This window comes from Orbicella faveolata, unplaced genomic scaffold (genome assembly GCF_042242905.1).
Source record: "Orbicella faveolata isolate gen_17 unplaced genomic scaffold, um_ofav_v1 contig_13, whole genome shotgun sequence".
Classification (NCBI taxonomy): Eukaryota; Metazoa; Cnidaria; class Anthozoa; order Scleractinia; family Merulinidae; genus Orbicella; species Orbicella faveolata.
In genome coordinates, this window is record NW_028301540.1 from 31,818,657 (window position 1) to 31,844,344 (window position 25,688).

At 41.2% G+C, this 25,688-nt stretch overlaps 3 protein-coding genes across 5 annotated transcripts; 1 reads left to right on the forward strand and 2 right to left on the reverse strand.

The window, feature by feature from the left end:
* Positions 1–475: 475 nt before the first annotated feature.
* Positions 476–6,566, reverse strand: LOC110049964 (uncharacterized). Its single transcript, XM_089285735.1, has 13 exons — positions 6,203–6,566; positions 5,570–5,627; positions 4,930–5,139; positions 4,523–4,723; positions 4,165–4,374; positions 3,465–3,695; positions 3,012–3,254; positions 2,479–2,724; positions 2,250–2,357; positions 1,776–1,883; positions 1,434–1,607; positions 1,038–1,196; positions 476–746 (listed from the first exon to the last, which is right to left on the reverse strand). The coding sequence occupies exons 1-13, from the start codon at positions 6,401–6,403 to the stop codon at positions 592–594; spliced, it is 2,304 nt and encodes a 767-aa protein (XP_089141861.1). The 5' UTR covers positions 6,404–6,566; the 3' UTR covers positions 476–591.
* Positions 6,567–7,723: 1,157 nt separating this feature from the next.
* On the forward strand, positions 7,724–10,378 carry LOC110049911 (large ribosomal subunit protein mL43-like). The gene is made up of 3 exons (XM_020755761.2): positions 7,724–7,857; positions 7,936–8,042; positions 8,974–10,378. The coding sequence occupies exons 1-3, from the start codon at positions 7,751–7,753 to the stop codon at positions 9,183–9,185; spliced, it is 426 nt and encodes a 141-aa protein (XP_020611420.2). The 5' UTR covers positions 7,724–7,750; the 3' UTR covers positions 9,186–10,378.
* Positions 10,367–25,527, reverse strand: LOC110049895 (uncharacterized). 3 transcript variants are annotated; one of them, XM_089285489.1, is made up of 19 exons: positions 25,103–25,527; positions 23,515–24,270; positions 22,014–22,112; positions 21,527–21,635; positions 20,441–20,545; positions 19,598–19,728; positions 18,882–18,988; positions 18,355–18,472; positions 18,126–18,276; positions 17,815–17,887; positions 17,091–17,166; positions 16,776–16,861; positions 16,205–16,328; positions 15,291–15,392; positions 14,545–14,687; positions 13,832–14,036; positions 12,787–13,327; positions 11,844–11,939; positions 10,367–11,752 (listed from the first exon to the last, which is right to left on the reverse strand). In XM_089285489.1, the coding sequence occupies exons 3-19, from the start codon at positions 22,050–22,052 to the stop codon at positions 11,733–11,735; spliced, it is 2,226 nt and encodes a 741-aa protein (XP_089141615.1). In that variant the 5' UTR covers positions 22,053–22,112; positions 23,515–24,270; positions 25,103–25,527; the 3' UTR covers positions 10,367–11,732. The 3 variants fall into 3 exon arrangements, with proteins under 3 accessions (XP_089141615.1, XP_020611403.2, XP_089141614.1); XM_020755744.2 differs by lacking the exon at positions 23,515–24,270; XM_089285488.1 differs by lacking the exons at positions 23,515–24,270; positions 25,103–25,527 and having other exon boundaries at positions 22,014–22,273.
* Positions 25,528–25,688: the final 161 nt, after the last annotated feature.

Here is a 25,688-nt window from a genome sequence, read left to right on the forward strand (position 1 = left end):
AAAATAATTCTCCACTTCTTGACTGGCTGAGAAATAAGGAAAACCAGTGAAACATCTTAAAAGTTGCAGGGTTGCGGTTGTTGGTAGAAGTTCAAATGTGCCACAAAAGTGTCAAGTTGTTACCTGTTTATTTGTTGAAGTGTGAATTGAATGTAAAATGTGAAAGCTGTCGATTATTATTTCATGGATATACAAAAAAGCAAACTACTTACTAGAACCCAAACCATTTTCCAAATGTTCTGCTCAAGAATCCTCGCTCTTCTGTAAAAAATAACAAAACGTGAAACATTCGAGGTGTATAGTACGGAAATTTGAGGAGCAGTAACACTGTTAATCAACAAACTCCAAAATGACACTTGGAAGTGATTTGACTAACGCGCACGTCGTCGCACACACTCCGCGCGTGTGCCACGCGAAACAAGAACAGCGCAAAACTCGCGAGATCGTTTTACCGTGGTTATCCAAGTTTGGGAAACATAACTAAACTCTAAACTGACTAGCTTTCTTGAAAATGGAGGACGAATCAGCATTTGCACATAGAACTATTCAATTTACGCCACATAAAACTGCGGCACTGATTTTCTTGTTTGGTCACGTGTAGATTATCGCTAACATACCAACTTCAAAGACGAGGTTGCCTTTGGCTCGGTTCTGAGGCAACCAATCGTCATCTTTCTTAGTTTGAGCTATCTGTGCCACAGTTGGAGATAACGGTGATGGACAAGGCTGGAACGGGGTACTACCGTCTAAACAACACAAAAGAAAAACAGACTTGGTTATTGTAACTCGTTTATTACGGTGATGAGCAAAGATCAGCAAAGGTTAGGTTATTTTAAAAGGTTGGATGCTACGGGGACTGCGTAAAAGAATACATCTCAATCTAAATTTACTTTCAATCCACATTAGCAGGCGCCATAAAAGCAAGAGACATTTCATAGATAATCTTCCAGAGAAGATATCTTTCAGGAGTTGTTTTTCAGCACGTACTTCCGTGTAAGAACATGCATTTGGGTAAAGACATGTTTCACTACACTTACCTCTAGCAGACATAGAGAACGGATTAACTGTTATGCCAATGCTACTAAATCCTTCAGCTCTGTCAGTTTCATGTCGTTTTCTCAGAACGGGAAGGCCATGCGCGACTTGCGCTGCAGCAACGTTGGTCACAGAGACGAACGGCTTTGGGCTACCCTGGCCTAAAAACCAAATTACAAAAACTACAGTTGTCACAGTATAATGGGCTTTCGCCTAACAGTCATATCGCTATAACAGACAGATGACTGAGCTGATAGGGGCGTCGTCAAACAACCATCAAAATATGTGAGCATCTTTAACATCGGGTTTGTAGTTCTTTTGGATAGCTACGCCCCTTATTTTATGGGACAATTTCTTAGCGCAAAGTTCACCAGTACATTGTTTTACTATATCCATACCTCTCAGAGCAGCTGTGGAGAACGGTTTGACTGACTTAAAGGAGAATCCACCAGCTTTCAGTTTCTTAGTTTCGTCCACAGTTTCTCTCGGGACTGGAATGTCCTGCTCAGCATAAGATTCTTTGGTCACGGCAGCGACGCACGGTGGCAGCTGGTTATTTAAATAACCACCGCCTGAAAATACCGTCAAAACAGATTTCAATGTTAGCGCGCGGGTAAACATTGGAGGGTTCTTCCAGCACAATAGGAAAAATATTAACCTGCTATACGTTTTTTACAGAAGAACAAACGCACACTCGTCTGTTGGATCAGTCATGTTCCCTTGGCAGTAACGTATCATACCTTTGTTGTCGTCGAACTCGTTTCCCAGGCCATCAGATTTTTCTCCAACTTCGTTCTTTACCGAGAAGTGGTCGAATGGAGACGACGTTGCTTCAAAGTAATCATCAGCTAATTAAGAAACAGAAAGGACGAGAATCAGACTTCGGAAGTCTTCCACAAGAACACACTGCACAGTAGAGCAGAGCCACTTTTTCACAATGCCTGACATCCTTTTGTTGGTTTTCTAAACCCTTAAAATTTTTAGCCGTGACCAAAACAACAAAAACTGCACGTGTATCCTTTTGTTGGTTTTCCAAGCTTCTCCTCCAATCAGAGACCGCCGTGAGCAGAACTTTTCCACATCCGGGTGCGCATTTTTCGGCGAGTAATAAGCGAAACAATTTGTCGTGCACGCCGAGAGAAGATGCGTGCATGTCATTAACGAATCATAGACCGGCTATGCATGTATGAATTACACTTATAAATCACTCATACCGTTAAACGTTTTCACGACATCTGTGGGAAGTTCTGAAACATCTGCAGTTTCCACACTTGTTGTCTTGTTCAAAGAGCTGCATGCATGTTCGAGCTTCTCTTTTTCCTCTGTCAATAAACAAATAAAGATGATGGTAAGTTCACCAACTTACTTACCAAGAAATTTAGGACACTATAACAAGATAGTATTATTACAATGCCTTTAACTGACATTGAACATAATCTATACCTTTAGAATTCTCCAGAAGCGCCTCCTTTTTCTTTTCTTCAGCGTCCACGTTCTGCAACGTAGCATTACTGTAACTCATTTGGTCTTGCAAATCAACAATCTGCTGAGATATGTTTGCCTCCTCCAGAGCGACCCGCCCTCTTTTCTGCGGGTAGATTTTGGTTGTATCGTCCAGCCTCTCTTGAAATTCTTCAAGTTGATGTTTCAGTGAGGAGTCAGTGATCCTTACCAGGTTTTTCTTTTGTTCTGAAATATTTCCACAAGAGCTTATTATAAGTTCAATGACAAAACTGGGTTGTCTTTTCTCGTTGTCAATTTTTCGATTTTCGATTCTGCAGTTATTATAGTCTAAACAAATTTCGTGTTGTTTCGTAATGTGAATTATGATTTGCCTGTTTTATTTTGTTTTAAGCGTCAGATAAAAGGTTCGTGTTACTTTTGAACATGCGATTGCCATTTAAAAACACCAGTTACAATTACATGGCCTTTTCTTTGCGATCAAGAGGTCCAAATTTCCTCAGAAGAAATCTTACCCTTAGTGGTATCAAGCGCTGTGGTTAAACTCTCTTTCTCTTTGACTTCCCTCTCCAACTCAACATTCCTGGCATTAAGATGGCAACTCAGTTCAACAATTTGCTGTGATTTTTCAGTGGTAAGCAGCTTGTCGATGGCTGCCCTCTCCGCTGTTTGAGTGTTGGCTGTATCGTCCAGCTTCTCTTGTAGTTCTTTCAATTGATCTTTCAAGGAGTTTATCTTGTCGAATTCTTTCTTTCGCTCTGAAATGGTCACATGAGCTATAAGTTTAGTGTAAAAAGATTGTCCATTAGCGTTCCGTTTTCCATAATTTTTCACAATATTGTAGGTTAAAATCTACACAACTTTTCTGCCGTTTCGTACTGTCGACAGTGAGTTTTTTGGAAAGCCTATTTGCAATTTGTTTTATACCTGCAAATTTACAAAACTGCATGATCAAAAACGTTATGCACCTTCACAGTTCTCACGCCCTGTACTTTTCTCCTCTTTCTTTTTGACTTCCTTCTCCAACTCCGTATTCCTGGCAGTCAATTCAACAATTTGCTGTAATTTTTCCCCAAGCACCTTCTCAATCTTCGCTAACTCCACTGTTCGTGTGTTGGCCATGTTTTCCAGCTTCTCCTGTAGCTCTTTATGTTGCTGCTTTAGCGTGGCGTTCGTCACTTCCAAGCTGATTTCACGTTCTAAAATGAATCCAAGAATTGCGTGGATGAAACATCGCCGGATGAAACATCGCCGGATGAAACATCGCCGATGTTTCATCCACACAATTTTAAGAAGGAAAATATTTTAAGCCGCTATATACATTTTCCTTCTTATCTATCCTGTTCAAACAACTTTCTCTTACGCACTGTGAATTTCCTTCTCCGGGTAAAGATTGCGGTAAGTGGCCTTCTTTGTCTTTTAGCTTAAAACTGGGTCAGTGAAATGAAATCAGCTTTTCCTGAACATAACTTAATATGCATATCCAACAGCGCATTCAACGTAAAATTACATTCGCAGATATTTTTGACAGACCACTAAAAAGCAAAACTTCACAACATACAGTGTTCCGACGCTGCTGTAGGTCCTGACATACCTTACCAAATGAAATTATATGGTCCAATTCTGAGTTTTAGCCTCAAAGAAAAATTGTCAATGCGAGCTGCCTACCTTTACAAGTTTTAAACTCTTGTTCCTTCTTCAGGATGTCGTCTGACAGTTTCTTTAATATTCTGTCAGTATCCACCAGGGTTGTTTCCAACTCAGTGATGTAAACAAGTTGTTGTTGTTTTTTCTCGTTGCTTTCATTCAGTTGCCACTGCAACTCTTTCTCCCGACTTTGAAGCGAGCTGATTAGCATTATCAGGTCAGTATTCTCTGCTACAGAAAATAAAATTAAGAAAAGAAATTAGAAAAGCACTTAAAAATGTAAGTCCCGATCGTACGTACTCACTTTTAATTGGAAACTCGATGTTTCCGTGATACTCTGAATCAGATTTGGAAGTGTTTTGTTGATTGCTAATATTACCTTTGAGGTTCTTTAGCTCTTCAGAGAGGTTTCTCGTATCTACAGAAGCTTTGTCCAGTTTCTTCTGAACATCGGCAGCTAACATTCTGAAAAGCTGTTTTTGTTTCATGTTTATTTCTTCTCTTCTCACCAAAATCTTCTTTAGTTCCGAAACTTGACTGCAAAGGGATTCGTCTGGTTTGCGACATTTTGCAAATTTATCTGGAAACAAATATAAAATTCAAAGAATGCAATACGTCCAGTGATTAAGTAAGTCAATCAGTCAGTGATTAATGTAAATATGTCCCGGAATTTTGTGGGGATATACCGCAGTCGTTTCCAAGAAGACCGTTTACGTTTACGTTTATAGCGAGAAAACGTGTATCTCATATCATATTTGAAGCCGGGTGATCCGACACACAGCTTACCTTTCATTGAGTTAAGCTCCTTGCCAAGTTCTTTTATTTCTGATTCCTTGTCGAGACAGTTTCTTTTGGTCGCCAAAATATCCTTCTTTGCATTCTTTATCTCTTGCTCTTTCTCTTGCATTTTCTGTGCGAAATCACTCTCCTTTTTGTGTTCACCTTCTCGCAACTGCGACACTTTTTCTTCAAGGCATGCAATTTCTTGGTTTTTCGCTGGGTGGGGATGAAGTACAAACGAAAATTACCAGGGGGGTATTGAATAACATGAATATAAAGACTAGCACCTGAGTTTCCAGGAACGAATTAGATTTACGTTATGGATAATGGAAACTGGTTGTTTGATGAGATGCGATGAGGCAGGGAGCAGGGATGGCCAAGTGGCGAGAGAGCACGCCTCCCACCAATGTGGCCCTGGTTTGATTCCGGCCCGGTGCCATATGTGGGTTGAGTTTGTTGTTGGTTCTTGTCTTGCTCCGAGGGTTTTTCTCCGGGTTCTCCGGTTTTCCTCCCTCCACAAAAACCAACATCTCCAAATTCCAATCAGCATCAGAAGACCTGCATGACCAGCGAAGGCAGATGTGGCTTCCTCTCTAAATATTGTAAATTCAATTGTTTGATTCTCCAAAAAATGCAAAGATCATACCATCACAGTGCTCTTTGAGCACGGTAATCTTCTCTTCCAGTTCTCGTTCTCGCTTACCCTAGAAAGTAAAACTAGTCTAAATTTATCGAGCTTTAATACATAATGATGAAAACATGTCAAAAAAATTTTGGAGCAAAGTATAGAACAGTAAATAAATGAAAGAGAAAGACCTCTTTCTATAAGTGTGTTTGGCGCAAAATTAAAACTTTAATGCGAAGACTTCAATCTCTTTTGTCAAAACGAATACAATTTTAACGTCATAATTGAGAAGCGCTTGCGCGCGCTTTACCTTTCCTTTCCAGACGATTAAAAACATACTTCCGTACAAGAAAATTGCGCACATGAACAAGAGACGACGATTTATACGGTGGATACTGTTATTTGAGAACATGCCCTATACATTAGTCAACTCTCAGTCAATTGAATGAGTTGAAAAGAGAAAGGAGAGCAGGAGAGCAAAACGGGAGACAAAACTCCAACAGCGCGACAAATTTAGTTATTTTTTTAGATATCTAGCATTTTGCGAGATAACATCGAGATTCTCGGCAAAAAAGAATATTTCTCTTCGCAGAAGGACGCATAATCTGAGAAATTCAAAAGGATAATTGAAGTCTAGAAAAAGGAAACGCCCACCTTTTTGGCCGGCCGCCGCTCCCCATGTGAAGCCTCAAGAGGTTCGTAGTTGTTTGTGGGAAGGTCTGTAATCCACACGTTGGCTTTAGAAAGCACATCCAGAGAGCTGGATGGCCTTACACTGTCATCTTCACCTGTAATATGTTTGTGTAAGAAGTTAAAAACTCCACTTGAAGTACTTGATAACCACGAAGTACCCATGTTTCCACTGTGCTACAACAAGCGCTCAACACGAAATCGGAAATGTTTCCATTCTGATCGGTTGTTATGGCTACGCGCATGGTAACTGATCGTGTCGTCTCAGTTTGAAAACGTCACGAAGAGAAGCGAGAAACCTGGGTACCAAGCACGTTTTGCGCGCGAGAGGGCAAAGTCTAATTTAAATTAACGATCCAAGGTAGAAAAAGCTAAAAATGGGATTGGCCTTGTATATTATTAAATGAGATTAAAAACTAATGTTTCATTTTAAGCAAAGTCTGGTTAGGGAGTATCTTGGCTATTAGCTCTAGTTCAGTGCAAGCGGAAGCGACTAGAAAAAGTGTTACTTGGCTCTCTCAAATGTTTTTTTTCACGGTGTTAAAAATAGACATTTAACCTGCAAAATTCATTATAAAAGCAAAAGAATAAAAAGAGTACCTGCCTTAATTCTTCCTCTGAAATTTAGTCCAACAGGGGCCACAATGCTGACTCCCAATAGTTACACGTAGCAGTTTACTACTGTCACGCGCTTTGTTGTGAAACAGAGATTTCAAAAAGTAACGATTTAGTGTGTTTCACGTCCCCGAGTCGTGCAAACCGCTCGCGCAAATACGCGAATCATGAAAAATTTAAATTTCTTGAAGCGGAAAGTGTCCAAGCTACAACTGAATCAGAATGAGCAAGACCCGCCAGTTCAATGGATTTTTCTGTTCCCCATGCCCAGCTGTAGAAATCCTTATAAAAAAAAAAAACTCTTTTCTAAAGCATCCATAGGTAAAGATTGTCATAAGCAAGTCGTGGAGAATGTAGAATACCTATACGCCGATCTAAAATCGTTCAATTTCAACCCGGGAGTTCTCAGTATAGGTCTTTATTATATGGCTAGCTCCGTGAGCGGGCAAGATGAATCAAATTAGGGCGCTTGTATGTAGGGCGGCCTTTTTCTGCCCTGATCAAATCCTGCGCTGTGATTGGCCACCCAAGCGGGCAAGATGGAGCTATCTTGCCCGCTCGGGACTACCCGCCGTGTCCTGCAAGAAAAATTTCCGCGAAAGCGACATGATAAATCCTTTGCTGACCAAGCTTGTTCGGTCAAGATGGCTTGATATTGGCCTCGTTCTTTTTTTTTTGCGAGTTTATAGACCTCGACTCCGTCCCGCTCCATAAACACGCAAAAGAAGAACTTGGCCAATATCCAGCAATCTTGACCTCACACTTGGTCAATAACCCATACATAATTCCGCAGAAACCGAGTGAAGAGGGGAAAATTCCATAAGCCGACCTACAATGTACCATATATGACCTTTATATGAAGTACTTACCGCAGAAGATCTGGGACCTAATTTCAAGATGGCGCAGGTTAACGTAGCAAACAGAGTATTAGGGCGCTATGTTCGACCATTACAGCGGCTTACTTTCAACTACTGTAAAACTGGAGGGAGCAGTAGAGGAGTTAGGTAATTATTAAATCGAATATTGGATCGCAAAGTAGTGAGTTAAGCCCTGATATTCACGCGCACGTGGTTTGATTTCAGGGAGTACATTGACAAGAACATCGTGGATTTTGCAAGGAAGAATCCTGGGATTGCTATTTACGTTAGAGAACAAAACGAAAAGCATCCCACGATCATCGCAAATTTTAGTAAGTTATTTCTGTAGTAAAATAAGTAGCGTGTATTGGTGTTTTCACCGAACCCAATCGAACTCAATTACTGATCATGAGTTTGATTGTGCTGACTGTGGGCTAGTTCTATGAGGGTCATTCAATTTAATATCCATCCCCCCTCTATTGATGAGATTTTGTTTTCCTGACCACTTAAGAATTTTTTTCCTATAGTTCGTCTCCCCCCCACCCCCCCCCCCCGACCAGAACAGAGCCTATTTAACAGCAGGGTTTCAGAAATTTAGCATTTTGTGGTGCCCTTGTCAGAAAAAGTATTTATCACTATTCTTGTTGATGATGCAACGTTCCCCACTCCTCCTTAGAAATTTACTCTTGGCATTTTACTCCTTCAGAAATAAACATTTTGAATAATAACCCCCCAGAAAATATTGTTGGGGGGTAGGGGCGTGGATATAAAATAAAACTGCCCGGAATCATAAACTTTAAACTACTTTTTGTTGAAAATGCTTCAGCTACGCTTAGAAGTCAAGATAGCAGGATCTTTGAAAAAGGAAAATTATGACCCCACTATACTAGGCAAATTTTTGTAATATTTTGCAAAATGATGATCTGTCGATCGTCAACTCCATTTTGCAAGTGCAGATGGCGATTTTCAGTGCTTTCGAGTCTTAAAACTGACAGATCTGTCAATTAACTTTAAGGAAAACATTACTGAAGTTTGAGAATGGATACTGTTGCCTGACTCTGTCACAGACATACCCAGATAAGATACGGTCACAGAGTCTGATTTACTGATTTAGATAGTAGAATATGCAGAGTGTTTACTACTGATTGTTACATTATTATAATTATTATTATTATTATTATTATTATTATTATTATTATTAGCTATGCTTACTGTTATGAGCTAGTAATAATTTTCTTATAAATCTTTACTTTACTTCCTTAGTAAGTGGTAACACCAAAGAGATCAATGCGAGGAAAATGAAACCAGAAGAGGTTCAAGAAATAGTCACAAGCCTTAGAAATGAATCAGGAGAGGAAGTAAAGAAACTAAGAAAATTTTGGCACACTGAGAATCCTTCGATACAAGGAACGTGGAACCCATTCCTGAACAAACCTCCTTCACTGAGAAAACACATCAAAAACAAAGTTGAGTGAAGCTGCAACGAGATTAGAAATTACTATCTTATCAAGTTACTACTGCTACTCAGTGACTTGTGAATAAGGTTTTCACATCGTGCTTGGACAGGAAATTTTTGAAAAGCCATGTACCTTGTGCTTGCTGCGACTTACAGGACAGGTTTCATTGTTGTGTGATCTTCAGGACAAAACCTTGACTGTGCAGTACACAATACATTTCTGTCAATCATAACTAGAGTGGATGGGTTTTTAGCAGACGTTAAGCCCAGTGGGTCAAAAGTCAACATTCAAAGACTAGCACTTTATTGACTTGTTGTGATTGGTAGCTTCCATTCTGTCAATGTACTATTTGTACAGTGGATACTTTACTAGTAATCAGACATCTATTTGCCATTTTATTCAGAGAGGTTTCTTGAGATGAAAAGTTTTTAATTTCATGCTTAGCTGGCAGGCACATTTTGACTGATAATTCAACAAGGACCGAACTTGCTCCATCATCCAGAAAAAGTAAAAATGAAATCATGTCAATGAGAATTAGCTGCGGCATATCTCCGAAGTGACCATTTGTCCAATGTCCCAGAGACTTAGTTGAAGAACACCATCAGTTCTGCTTCTCCGTATCTAGAGTGGGGCCAGAAATTTTTACTTCTCCAAGACACTCTGTCAGCTGCCGCCAGCCCTGCCTCTTAGTTGAAGAACAGGCATGGACAGAGCTTCTGTCAGAAAGATTGAGTATACTTTGTAACTTAAAACATCTCCTATACAAAGTGTAATTGCCACCTCACTGCAACAGCCAGGAATTATTTTCCACTGTGTCAATCCATATTCTTTACTGTCATGGAAACCTCCCAACAGAGGCCAACTCTACATACAATGTCCACTTAATTTTTACCCCAGAATTTTATTAGAGGGGTTCACCTATACACTGCTAAACTGGTTTGATTGTGAAGGTTGCATAGCACTGAAAACCTTGAGTGGTTAGAAAGTGGAACGGCAAGAATCGAGGATTGTATCGCTATTGTCTTGTTTATTTTCTCTAGTGGTTGGCATTCATGCAATCAGCGTAGTGATGTCTTCATAGCTTTGTAGAGGAAGGTCCTATGAAATTTTAAGAATTTTTGTCAGGATTTTTAAGATGTTGGTGAGAGAGAAGACGGTGTAGGAATACCTATTATAACAATAAAAGGTCGAACTGATGATAAGTTGATAAATATATTTTATTTCATTTAGTTTGTATTTAAACACATTTGTTCCACGTAGGTAAGGGTCTTTGAAGGGATAAAATCATCTTTTCACATTTTTCACTCCATGTGAAAGACATTTCAACGTTGATAAAGCCACCATAAATTTCTCCAGTTCAAAATAAATAACAAGGATGAAATAGTTCACCCTACCCCCCAGCATTATGCCACGTCCCCCCGTACACATTTAATGTCAGCCCTTCCCTCCCTTCGGTACTCATTTATATCCATAAGCCAACGTCCACACCACGCCGCAGAAATTTCAAAACGTAGCTTTATTTTCAGTTACGCCTGCCGACCATACTAATCCGTCCCGAAAACGGAGCTTTTCGAAAATGCCCTTCAAACCGGAGGAATTTGAAAATGCGGGCCTTTCGTTTCCATCTTGTGGACGGAAAACATTTTGAACATTTTGGCGTCACGGTAATCATGTGATTTCCCTGACTGAGTTTTTCTCAAGCACAAATCCAAAATGACCCGTGATTGTTGCCTTTTAAATTCCTTCCGCGCCGTGTGGAGGGAAAAAAATTGATGCGTTTTCAGCGTGAAACCTCCATTTTCAAATTCCCCGGGCGTTATGTAGACGCAGCCTAAGTCATGAGAGACATTTTTAGAGGGAGGTCATTAAGTCTTGGACCGTTAATTCTACACGCGAACCATTAAGCCACCGCGCATGCAAACGATATGGGACACACAACACAAAAACTAACATGTTTTGGGGGCCATTTCCATGTAACAGTTATCTGTCTCGTCACAATCGTAGAAAAACCGGGAAACAGGGAGCGCGGAGCTTGATGGTTAGACGGTGAAAACCAGTTTCTGGAGTGCAGCAGGCCAAAAACTCCACAACCAAACACACTGTACTCCAGCTAGGGAGGAGCGCCTAGGGAAAAGCCTGGTCTTTGACCACAGTTTTCACTCCATGTGTCAAACCTGGACTTGTCTAAAAACACCTCCCAAATTCTAGACTAGGGGGGCTCATAACGAGCGAAGGAAATTGAATTCCATCAGCCCACTTCGATTATAAACAATAAGATGCGATAAACATTCATAGCTTAAATAATTTCTCCTCTGAAACTGACAATAATCTCGCAGAAGACCCACAGTCTTCAGATTTGTATCGAAAACTCTATTACTCGTACCAGATTTCAGATCATGTTTATACTATATGCTTTTCAAAGATAAGGAACTCTTTGACATAATTTCTCACTCCATGTGTCAGATGTTTGCTTCGTGACGACGGACGACCGAGAATTCCTCCAATCTGTAGTAAACGACGAGATCACGTGACAGATCACGTGCAAATGACTCATGCAGGTATGATTCACGCTTCGCTCTCATTGTCTGGAAATGCAATGAAATAAATAAGATAAATAAACTACAACAACAAAAACAGTTAAAGCAAAATTAAAAGAAGGGATTGGACTGAACATACCACGCAATTTAGATCCTCTGAGAATGTTGGCGATCCATGCCATTCGATATTCATCAGCTTGTTTAAATCTGTCTGTGTGACGAAGTTGTGAGGAATCTGTGGGAGGATTGGTTCATGTTAGTCAATATTTTAGCTGTCCATAGACTACATGGGAGGCAGGCTCGCTTCATGGTTCGTGCGCTCGGTTCCCGATCGAGAGGTCCGGGTTCGAGCCCTGACCGGGGACATCGTGTTGTGTTCTTGGGCAAGACATTTAACTTTCGCAGTGCCACTCTCCACCCAGGTGTATAGATGGGTACTGTGATGGACTAGAATCCCATCCAGGGGGAGTAGAAATACTCCCAGTGGCTTCATGCTACAGAAACCGGAGATAAGCACCAGCCTGATGGGCCACTTAGCTCGTATACAGACGCATACCTATACACTAAACTGATTCATCAAAGCACCGTTCGGTCTCCGCTGACACAATCTTATCGAAATACGTACCACGCACTCACGTGTGTAGAAACGGCAACCCCGTTCCCAGGGTCCTCTTACTTCTTCGCTCGAGGGGAAGAGAGAGGAAACTGGGAACGAATTTGTACAGCTGGACGGGTTGACGTCAGCCAGTCACTTTTCTGGTCACTAACGCTCGATAGGCCAGCTGCTTGTCTAAAACGGCGGTTGTTGCGCTTTACAAGCCTTTAAAAAAGAATTTCCAAGGTGCTTTTTAACACATTTCCGCGTCGAAGCTACTAAGGAGTGTATAAACACGTAAACACGAGCAAAGCCCTTCCGTTGTACGATCCCTTAAACTTTTTGCTGGTGGACTTTGTTGGTATTCCCTTCGTTGCAATGATTTTTTTCACCCTGAATGCCGCCCAAGGTGGATTGGTTAAAAACTCTTGATAACACTCAATGATTTGTGTCAGACCACTAAAGCCACTGACACAGATGATCTTACCGTCGTTGTTGGACAACACCTTGTTGTGTTCTATCCGAGATCTTCGTCTTTGTGACGCCAATAGTCGTGCTTTGTCCCAGAATCCCTTTCCTTGAGAAGAAGCGTTTGAATCCTCAGCGCTTGTCGATGGTTCGGCATCTTGGGATGAACTCGAGCCTGCTGTAGCTGTCGGCGTTTCACCGCCAGATGTAGCAGGTTCCACACTTGCCACAGGACTTGAGCTCGGAGACTCTTTATATACTTCATCTTCGTGCTCGAACAGTTGACTCGAGAACGGCGAAAATTGGTCTTCAAATTGTTGTGGTGTGGAATTCTCTCTCGTATCATCTTTTGCAGTGTTGTTTGGCTCTCCAGATCTCCCAGACTCTTCACGGTCTTCTGTCTTTGTTTCCGGTTCTACTAGAGATGTTGTCTGGGATTCCACTGGTTCCGTCTCTGGCTTTGCGGAATAAAGAGAATTCTTGTGGCCGGCAAGCGAAGCATGGCTACCCGAGAAACCTTCATTTGCATGCCGTTCGCTAGCAGTCGGTTCATCTGGATTCTGTGGAATAAAGATATCAAGAAATCTTTGGTTTTTTTTTGCGCTACAAAACCCACTGCCAATCCATATATTGGCATTTCTAGATGTCATTCTGGCGGTCAAACTTTTTCGCGATAGCTATAGGGCTTTAGCCTTTTTTCCCCTCGATTAGACTGGTATCTTCTGGACGAATTTTGTGGCAACTGGCTCAAATATGATTTTTACCCTTGAATTTGAGTAGTTTTGAAGAGTTTTGTCTTATTCAAAACGAACATGGCTCATGAAACAACCCGCTATCTAAGCGTACTTCAAACTTGCGTGCCGGCCAGAGCCGGTGACGTCATGAAATAAGTGACAAATCAAGCGACCCAGAAAGGCAGGCCTGGGTACTAGTCTGTCTATGAAACTGAATTCACGATTAGAACGCCGAAACACTTTAGCTTTTAAGTCACGAAAGCAGCTATTTTGACAAATTATTGCACAAGCGCTGTAAAAGTTTCAAATATTTTATCTCCAATCATTTACCTTAGGCAAGTCGATCACTCCCCAGGCCTTGACTGCTTGAAGCGTCGGTGGGACCCAGTCCCCTGGGCCCACTGACTGTACCCGTAGTGGAACCATGGGCTCAGGCTCAATCTTCGCGAGGCGAAATCTTGTGAGATCGCTTGATCGAGACAGAAGAGACATCTGAGTGTTCCTCCTGTGAGAAGCCTCCTTGGGCAACTGGCCACTGAAAATATGGTTTCCAGTTAGTAAGGGAGATGCAAGTAGGCAGGCAGGTAGGTGGGTGGGTACGGTAGGTAGGTATGTTGGAATTGTGGGTATGTTCGGTTTCCACGGCTGCGTAAAACAACTAGGAACATTACTGGTCAGTTAAAATGCTAGCTAACTTATGGCTTGTTTCTCGATCCTCCGGCAGAACTATTCTCAGCTTTCTGCAGCAGCTTGGCAGAACCCAAGTTAACACCTGGGGTGTAGAAACACGAAAGTATTTAGCAGTACTCCAAACCTTACTCTCCTATTTCCAACTCTTACGCGCTAACAAAGGAGAACGCACGGACGACCACTGACGGACTGGAAAAGCCGATTGACTTTCCTTTCAAAATTGACCTTCTTATTTAGCTAATCGTAAGTCAGAACCAACAGTCATAAACCTTTGTAGCATTTAATTTAAAAGAATATCATTCTGGTTCCACGATATGTTTTCACAACCTTAATCAAAGCTGGACTCCCGTTACCTTGATTTATCTCGTAGGGACGCTATTGAGAGGGCTCTGGGTGGTACTGTCTCTGAGGACTCTGTTCTAAGCATGCTTGCGGAGGTTCCCTCTTGTTCACCAGAAGGTCCTGCCTCATTATCACGACCTGTGGCGTATGGGTTCTAGAATGGAGAAGAAAAATTGTTAGGGACATGAATAGCATTAATGGGCAGGAGGATTAGATGCAATAGACGTGGCGATCACAAGATGATTGGTTCTCAGATCAGTTAGCAATTTTTATGTGCGCGGCGCGGTGGACAAAGTATAAACATGGTGCAAACATAACACTAAATCTTGTGTTAAACTTCGCGATCCAAATATTGCTACAAGAAAACGCTTTTGATCGGTTAAACAGTAGTCTGGCTGGCAAGCGTTCCCGGAAGAACGGAGAGCTTTTTCCGCATTCTGGCCGCGCGCAAATTGTAGCGAGAGCAAAATGGACCAAGCAGGGAGTGGTGCCGGGGCTTTCGATCGAATTTGTGCGCGGGCGGAGAACGCAGAAAAAGCTCTCCGTACGAGGACACCTGCTCGGCAGGCTAGTTAAACAGATATATCTGAGTTGATAAGGACATAAGCAAGCAAACTGGGTGAAACAATTGCTCATTTCATTGGCACTTAAAGGTATCTGGATGAACGATAATGTATACTGTCGCCTTTCTCTAAAAGGCAGAATCGGCCGATCTTGTTAGGTCCGAATCGCGTTTTTAATGATATACTTTCCTCACCGTCTCTATTTCTATTCCATATCTCCATTTCATCCAATGTCTCTCGAGGGCTTCACGAAACTCCGAGCTCAGGAACACACAAAATATACAGACCATTATTCCCTGTTAAAAAAAAAAAAAACGTGAGAGATTCGAAGGATACTAGAGCTGCTCGCTTTCAGGCTCGACTAATAATTTACAGTCCGGCCGGCCAAATTAAATTGATTAACTAGGGCCAAATAGAATTTCGCGGTAAATACACTTCACCATGAACATGCCAACATTTTAATCGCATTTGCTCTCTCCACAGCGCTGTAAGTTGGATACGAAAGGGATTACTGCCACTGGAGGAAAGACATGGGCTCTGCACGCTGATATCGGTAGGGCGCCGATCCATACACCACGATTTTTCGGGAATCAAGACCTCCTGCTAAACTGGCGTCATAAGTTAATCTCCAACCCAGATCTGCCACGGCCAAGCGTCAAACAGAGCGAGATCGCGGAAACCTGGGATCGAGATTAGGCATCACTCATATAGAAGTCTCCGCTCTCCACGTCTAATGAAAGTGGTTGCGTTTGTGGAGGCGGCGAGGCCTAGTGGTGAGGGCGCTGGATTTGTAATTCGGAGGTCCCGGGTTCAAATCCTCCTGCCTGCCACGAGATGGATTCCAGATTCAAGTCCTCCACGCTTTTTAAATAGTCAACTGGTCAGCCTCCTACCAGTTGGGATTATTTTTTTACAATATTTGTTTGGTTATTTCAGTGTTCACAATATGATTAATACAGCAGTGCATAACACTTCGACACTTAAATAAAGTGCTTTATTTTATTTATTTTTCCTTTATTTGTTGGCTTGTTCGACAGAAGCACGAGCCATTGATTTTTCCGTAGAAAAAGGAGGATGACTAGCGTTGTTAGTAGCGTTTTATTCTTACCTGAAGTGGATAAATAACAGCGACAAAATACTCGCTGGAAGGGTTATCTCCCGGCAGGTAGAATACCAGGAGGTATATCAGCCCCAAAAGGGAGATCAGAATTGTTATCGCTTTGGCGCTTTTTCTGTTGAAAGAAGAGAAACAAAGTATAATTATAATATAAACTGAAGAAACTATAACATGTTTTGCGAAAAACATGCAACCCAAATTCAAAATTCCTTGCCAAAAACAGTTCTTGGAGACGAATTTGCTTGCGACAGAAAGAGGAACTCCGTTCTCTGCGCAAATGGGCTTTTCACCGCAATCTCCAGTATTATAATTATATGATACTTGTGGGCCATTCATCGTGAAAAATTCTCAAAGTAATATCTTACGTTTTCTATGTAGTTATTCTTTTTGTAATACAATTTAACAGTTGTAGTTGCTTTGTACGTTTCTATGACCACTGTATAAGACATAACATAATGCATTTCGTGTCAATGAGTCACTCTTTTTATCCCGAAGATCAATACGAATACGGAAACCTCTTTGATAAGGTTAGATTTTCGTGACCTCAATCTGGAATACTCACTTGATTCTATTCATATGTGTCGAAGAAGAATTCTTGAGCTTTCTTGCGAGCATTTGAATGACGTATGCTGCGATTACAAAGTTGATCTGTGGAACAGAAATCGGTCTCAGCAACAGAATTCAGTTCACCATCAGGATAGGTAAGTGTGATAATTGGAAATCCGGTCACTTCTAAAAGCCTCAGATAGACATTTAAATAATTTGCTGAGTAACATGTGCAGTTAAAAAGGAAGCCGGCGAAATTGCCAAAATTATAGCTAGAGCATTAATTCTTTATGACACAGAGATGATAGGAGGAATATTTAACGTTTCTTACCAATAACATGATTGTCAGTGGAACATACAACACTAGCATGTGGCTCGAGTGACTGTATTGACCCCAAGCCCAGCAACTGAGAGACAACAGAAGAAGCGATGTATAAGCTTAACTCAGTCGAAATAGGTGTTTATTGATCAAAGTTGTATGAATGAGGCTTTGTTTGTCGTTTTGAAATGTTGTTATTGGCATTTGATTTTAATTTGAAACTTAGAATGGAATAATAAATGCCAACGGAGGTAGTATATTAACAATAGCCTCCATTTAGCGCGAAAATATGCACGAATATTTGCTTGCGGACGTTATCTGTTCCAAGAAGTAAACAGTTTTCCGGAAGCGTAGCTCGATGAAAATTTTGAGCTTGGAAAAACAGATTATCTCCAAGTACAAATCTCCGAGCATATTTTCGCACCAAATGGAGGCTATTGTGTTTATTATCCTTCAAATATTTCAAAACATGTAACTGGTGTTAAGCGCGGGAAAACAAGAGCGGGAAAATATGGTGCCGAGCGCGCGAAAACATGTAGACAGCGCCAAGCGCGTCAAGGCACGTAAGCCAAATCACATCTGATTGTTTGCGATGGGGTAAAAGAAATAAAATAAAATAGAATAAAATAAAACGAGATTTCGTAAGACCACGTTATACTTGGTTTCTTGACCCTGAGCAATCGAAAAACCTCTTTTTATAAAACGACTGTACAAGAATAAGCCTACTGTTACTGACCCTGCGCTGACTCTAGCAATCTTAAACTGCATGTAAGGAAGGTAGACACAGAATGTCAGGACACCAGAGAAACCTGTTAAACAGGAAACAACCAAACTAGTTTAAAATAGTGATCTACTGAATTGGAACTAATAAATAGCACCCAACACACAAAAATAATAATCTCCACTAGTTGTTCATGACTTGATGAACCGACGCAAATATCAACCTGCTCCCAGGATCTCTCGTCTTCCCACCCTCACGGGGCGAGGAAGATGAGAGATCCTGGGAACGAGGTTGCGCGAATATCAGCTAAACAAAGACATACGTACCCCAGCCAAAGAGAAAGTAGTACCACAAATACGACTCGTTATCGAAGGGGTACACGAGCATGCGCAGTAGAAAGATCCCTTCATTGAGCATCCACGTGATCTCGGAAGCCGTGAAGTAGCGGTTCAACAACCAAAATGCATTGCAAACGCTCTGTGCAGAAACAAAAGAAGATTTCTAATAAGCCGCGTATAAAATTACGTTCAAATCAGGGAAAGTGACAGAGCTCACCGTTTTAAAGTCTTTTTCTCCCATGTTTTCATAGTAGTAAATAAATAACGTGATGTGGCGTAGAATAAATGTCAGGATCAGATTCTTGTGAATGGTAAAGCGCTCATTCTCACGGCCTCTATAAAAGGAGAAAAACGAAATATTTAGAATTTACTGAAAACTAGATCATTAGATAATGCAGTTTGAGTGTTTTCATTGGCTTAGCCATCAATGACATGGGTTATGGTCCATTATACCATGATCTACAAATATGATATTTTGGGGTATTTTTATTTTTTATTTTTATTTTATTGTAGTTTTCTACGCTTTGGGGGCGTCTTTAATAAGGCTATTATTCCACTCGCGCTTGTAGGATATGAGATGATTATATAGCCAACTCATATCCAACGTGTGTTCGCGGAATAGTCGTTAAATATACATTTTTACACCCGAGTGGCGAATTCCGATATAAACATGTACACTTTTCACCCAAAACCATCGAGTTCATTTACAGCTATATAGGAGTAGGATAAAAGGAGTCAGCTTACATGACGATACATATGACTATGAAGGAAGGCAGCAGGACAAAAAACGCGATCCAACTGATGGCCACATAGACACGCTGAACACGTTCCAAATGAGTGACAGAGTCATGCTGTGAAAGAAAGTAAAGTAATGTGTTAGTTAAACTGACAATTGCCAGTATCGATAAAGGGACAGAACTCGATTTTTTTTTCTTCACATTGAAAAGCACACTGTGATAATTTAGCTAGGATGATCACCCAGGGCAGTCCTATGAGCACACAACCTCAGTGTTGGGAGCAGGGATGGTGCAGGGGCGAGAGAGCTCGCCTCCCACCATGGTGGCCCGGGTACGATTCCGGCCCGGTGCCATAGGTGGGTTGAGTTTGTTATTGGTTCTCGCCTTACTCCGAGGGTTTTTCTCCGGGATCTTCGGTTTTCTTCCCTCCACAAAAACCAACATTTCCAAATTTCAGTTTGACCAGGATAGAGGACCTGCATGAAAACCAGCTAAGGCTGATGTGGCGTACTCCCTAAATATTGTAATTTATTTTATTTTATTTATTTATTTATTTATTTATTTAGTTATTTATTTATTTGTCATTGAAGACTTACTTTAAGACGATTCCATATAAACTGACGACTTAAGGAACTCGAAAATGCGCCATCCTGACTGACCAGTGCTTCAATACAGTTTGCCGTTAAAAATATCACTATTAAGAAGGTGTACTGTTTAACTTGCCTTTTCCTCAGACGGTATGTTTGCCTCTTGTTTTCCTTTCTCGACCGCTTCTTTTGGTGTTAGTCGGCGGCAATTGGAGATGTTCATCTCCTGCCAGTTGCCTTGCTCATCACATCGTCGAGAGATTTTACCTGAAAATAATTGAATTGGCTATCGGAGCTTAAGCGAAAAAAGCACTAACACTTAAAGCATCCTTAAGGGTTCATGATAGAAAATGAGGAATATACGTATAATTTTTCATAACCACGACACTGTGGTAGCGTGGTGGCCTCAGGGTTAGCGCGGTGGACTCCAGATCGAGCGGTCCGGGTTTAAACCCAGGCCGGGGACATTGCGCGTTCTTAGCTGGGACACTTTCCACTCACAGTGCGTCTCTCTATCCAGGGACCGATTGTTCGAGGGCTGGATGACACGATCCACCGGATAAATTGATATCCAGTGGATAAGTGTTAACAAAACAAACCACGCTATCCGTTGGATACTAAATTATCCAGCGGATGGCGTTATCCACCTTTCGAACAACCCGGGCCAGGTGTATAGATGGGTACTGGCGAGTTTAATGCCAGGAAGTAACCCAACAATGGACTAGCATCCCACCCAGGGGGCAGTGGGAGTACCCCTAGTCACTTAATCCCACGGAAACCGGGATAAGGTCCGGCTGTATAGGCCACTTGGCCCGACGAAGCTAGCTAATACTAAACACCCTGTTAAAAGAAACGGCAATCAGTTGGGGAACTTATATTTTGAATGTGGGAATATATACTGAGAAAAACAACAACAACAACAACAACAACAACAACAATAACACCACCACCAACGACAAAAACGTTAAAGTACGGTTACCTCCGGAACGAAATAACAGGAAAGGACAATCTTGTATGAATGAATCCCCAGCTTTAGTTTCTGGCCAGCAAGCAACATCATAAGTTCTGTTGCACGTGATTTCATCTACAAACAAAGGAACGTAAGGGACAAGTTAGACAGCACAAGGACTGGTAAATAATTATGAAGGTCACATTACAGAAATCACAATTATAGGCGATAATCATTTCTTGAAAATAATGGAGCAGCCATAGCACTGGTAACAGAACGACCCAGTTCTGTCGAGTCTTAGTTAAACCGGCCGCATAGGTTGTTTAGGTGCACAATTATACAACCTGTGACTCGGCAATCTTTGGAGTATTGATATAACCTACGAGAAACCTGTCTCGTTACGATTTCCAGCTCAGTTTTGTAGCGCTATGAAGGAGGCGCGGTGACCTTTTCTTATGGTTAGAGCGCTCGACTCCGGATTGAGCGGTCCGAGTTTGAGCCCTGGCCGGGACATCTTGTTGTATTCTTGGGCAAGGCACTTAACTTTCACAGTGCCTCTCTCCACCCAGGTATATTTATGAGTACCACTGAATTTAATGCTGGTGGTAACCCTGCGATTGACTAGCATCACATTAAGGGGGAAGTAGAAATACTCCAAGTCGCCTCATGCAACTGAAACCGGAGATTAGAGCCGGTCTGATAGGTCACTTGGCTCGTATGCAGACTTTACCTTTTTAACTTCGCACTAACCCTATGGCAGCTTAAAACCCAATTATAAACACGGTGTAAGCCGGTGACGGGCGCAAGAGATCACGTAAACTGCAGTAAGCGCGCAAGCGAGCGCGGGATATTATACAACTAGTGTGGAACATGCAAGCGGCGGTTAGTGAGGGGAAACAACCGGTAACCGGTGATAAACACGGACAATGGTTCGGTAATCGCGCGGTGAGCGCGGGAAATCATGAAACCCGCGGTAAGCGCGGGAAAACACGTAAACAGCAGCAAGGACAGTAGAACATGAGCAGGTGATCACCCTTTAACATCCAAAAAGCCTCGCGACTAGTTTTCGTGAAAGAGTCGATGACGTTGGCGAAATGACTTTACTTATACACTTACTTGGATCATTGGTGTTGTTTTTTCGATCGTTAAAGCATTGTTGCCTTAGCCGATCGTTCAATGTCTTCAAATCCAACTCTTGTTGCTGGCTTGATAAACTGAAAACCAACTGAATGGAAAGGGAAAATGATGTTTGTAAATGAAAGGGACAGTTAAAGAAACATAACAAAATGTCTTTCCTTCGGGACTGAAGAGACATGCTGCGGCATAAGAAACCAGATTAAAACATTGTCAAACGGCAAAGCTCAGTAAAAATACAGAACCAAATTAAAACTAAGCCGCTGTTTAAGGAACTCAGTTGCCCAGCACGTATGGTAGAAATGTGGCTTTCGTTTGAGTCAACCTGGTGAGAAACGGCTGGATCGTTTCGCAGAATTTTCGCGCATTTTCACCTCTTCCTTTGTGCGCCACGGTCGAATTCTAGCGAAAATATTGCTTGTGTTACTTGCGATTAAATGAGAAATTAAACTTAGTGTTAAATACTTACACAGAGAATTAAGGTAGCTCCGAGATTCGTAGATATCATGTTATCAGCAAGCGTATGACCAGCAGGTCAAACGGAACTTCTGTGGTTATTGTGAATATGCTGCAAAAAGCGCAAACAAGTAAATAAAACTGCCTCTATCACAGAGGCTTAATATCAACAATGAAGAAGAATGAAAAGAAAAAACAGTGAAACAAAACAAAAAAAATAAACAAACAAAAAAAATAAACAAAAAAAAAAAAAAGCAGAGAAGCGGAATCAAACCAAGCTGACAACAGAAATAAAAGAACTGATTCACGGCCATGATTAACTACAGTACAATTAAGGTGAAGAAAAAGGAGCAAAATTTGGAGAGAAAACCCTTGTACATGTTATCATGTGAGTCCTCTATCCTAGTCGAATTACAATTTGGAGTGTTGGTTTTTGTGGAGGGAGGAAAACCCAGAACCCGGAGAAAAACCCTTGGAGCAAGGCGAGAACCAACAACAAACTCAACCCACATATGACACCAGGCCGGAATCGAACCCGTGCCACATCAGTGGGAGGCGAGCGCTCTGGCCACTGCGCCATCGGCGTCGAAACAAACAAACGAACAAACAAACATACAAGTTTTCTGTTGATTTCTACTTGATTTGTGAAGTAAGGTACTTTTAAAAAATAGCGCAAAATAGCTAACTATTTTTGAAATACACTGTTAAAAGAATACGTCATAATCTATCAACTTTGAATGATGTATTAAAGCTGAAAGAATCCCAGCCTAGAGCTGGTCGCATGAGCATGGCGAATCTTTCCGAAGAAACTGAAAATATATGCCTTTTTGGTACTTTTCGTGAAGCATTTATAGCCACAAATACTCCTGACATTTTGTCAATATTCGGCAAATTAGACTACGTTTAATCCCTCTTTCGCTTAGTCCGTCGTGATCGTGCGTGACGCGAAAGAAAACTGCGAGAAAGAAATGGCCGCGTGGCCAGTTTTTTTCTCGCGGTTTTCTTTCGCGTCACGCACGACGGACTAAGCGAAAGAAGGACTACTATGAAAAATTGCAATTATTGACCTCGACCCTCCCGTTCTTTATGAGAAATTATTTATTTCTAGTCGCTAAATCAGTGATCGCCCCACTTAAAAAACCAACCGCTATAAAAGCAAAGGCATCTTCACAATGCGCTATATTTCCGGCCTGTAGAGATAAGCTCTACGATAACAAATTAACGTCGTAGACTTAGCATACGACTTGCCTTTGTCCCGGGCTTTGTTCGCATTTATTACACCATAGATAGAGAGCAATTAAAATAAAAGAAGTAAAGGAACGAAAATAACCAAAAAAGACGTCTTAGACAAACAACTCGGTTTTTTTTCCTCAGGCCTTGTGAGTAAACATTGAAGCGATGACGTGTTTCAGATAAGTCCGATTACTTAGTCGCGCAGCAGAGCACGCGTGAAACATTTGCCCACACAAGCATGTTTGATGGTAACAAGGTCATGCATTTAAAAGTTCACAAACCTTCTAAATGCAGCGATTTGAACTCTGTTCCTGTCCTTCTTCCAGTTCAGAAATAAAGGTGGCCTGGTGACCAGTTTCACAGAACACTTTCTGTTAATCTGTACATGTTCTTCCCATTTCTAGAAATAGCTCCCTTTTTGTGTGGAACGCAATTGCGAAATGATGTTTAAGTGTCATGGCATTATGGGCGAGAAAATTTGTTCCTGAATAGCTTGTGTCACTCACTGTCCACCTTGCATGCTTGAAAATTCCTGTTTGTTGTCATATATAATTACTAAAGCCATCTGATGTTATGGTCTCTGTTAGCACTGAGTTAATCAGTGTGTTCATCGCTTAACACCAGTGTATTAATGCTTAACCGATACCCCTGATATAGGCATAGAGGAAACCTTGCGGAATGGATTGATGTACAGATCATGTACTTCGATGTTGCTACAGAGTTATTTTTACCTTTTTATCTTTTATCTTATCTTAGTTTATATTATACATTTTTCTTTTAAACAGGACCCCTTTGATAACATTACTCATCTACTGAAGCATGAACTGTTATCTAATTATTGTTATTATTACCTAAACTGACTGATCTGAAAATAATTACAATAATAAATAAACATGCATGTTTGTAACAAGACTCAAATCACGCAGTTTCTTAGCCGCTTCAATAACTTTTTCCCGGCTTTTTGCTGTACATGTAAGAAACTTTCTTCCGATCCTTTGAAGCTTTAGATCTCCAGACGGTTTGCAGTAAAACGTTACCTTTTCATAGAAAAAAAAAAAATTAAAGACGAATCTTGTACAACTGTTTTGTTCATGATATGACTGGTAAAACAACTCAGTTTAAGTTTCGCGAGATAGATAGGTTTTATGAAATATTAGCCGTTCAGGCCTTTGTAATCGACTCGAAGGAGCTTGATCATATGAATAATACAAAGCTAATACGCGATGATTGTCAGCACAAGACAATTTACACTCCGGTCTTTCTCAAAGGTAAACAACTGTAGTAATTCACACCCAAGGCGGTATTAGAAAGGTCACATATTGGGCGAACAAACGTTGCAAGAAAACATACGTTCTTCCAGGAGATAATAGTTTGATAATCTTAGTAACTAGTTTGTTACTGCAGGCAAAACATCACAACCACGGTAATTTGTTTATAGTGGCATTGACATTGATGAGACGCTTTGTATCTGAAGCATTGCGAAACACGACAAGAATAGATTATTTAAGGTAACACCGACTGCCTTAATTCTTTTTGTGCCATGAAGCTTGGAATTGAGCTGATAGAAAAAAGTGAAACTCAGCTCGAGTCTCTATATCGGTGAATCACGAGATTGACGCGCAAAATGTAGTTATTCTCTCTCTCTCTCTCCCTCTATGCAATCAGTCTGTTAGCAACATTTGGTCAGACTGTATGTTTCTGAACACTACGCATTTCCGGGTACATTTCGTCCTCGTTTTTCGGCCCTGATTAAGTTCTGATCGACGGCATATTTTTTTGGCCGCCAGATTCGCTGAGCAAAGCTCTTCAGGAGGACAGCAGGCAAAGGGAAACTAGTTTGGTTCAAAAAGAGGAACAATATCTACTTACCTTTGAATACCACGAAAAGATGAAATCATTAAGCAAGCTGCACGTTCTTGCTACACAAGTGCCTTAGGACACACAGAGGTACTGTACTAATCAGCCTTCTGCAAGCCAATCCCGTACAACACCTCAAATTCGAAGAAATTCTGTTTATAAAACTGCTATGTGCACTAATTGTTTACGATGCTGTATTGATGTGTTCTTCGGTTGACTTCATGTGCATAATGTGAGTGTCTGAGATGCTCTTGAACGCTCCGAATAACTAATGAATCGCTGCCATGTCTTCCGGTTAAGTGTTCGTCAGCCACGCGTAAATAACTTCCGTTGTCAGCACGTTCCCGCGGTTAATTCAACGCAAATTTAAACACTAGTATTATTCTACTACTACAGATACAAAGAACTATAAATCAGTGAAGAAAAACGTATTCTTAAAAAAAAAAAGAATTTACAGACTCGGCTCAGGCACTGTCCGGCACTACGCCGGAGAAATTTGAAAACGGTGCTTTCACGGCTCTGAAAACGCATCAAATGTCTTCTGTTCACACTAAAACGCAAAGCCGCGTTTTCAAATTCCTCCGGTGTCAAGAGCGTT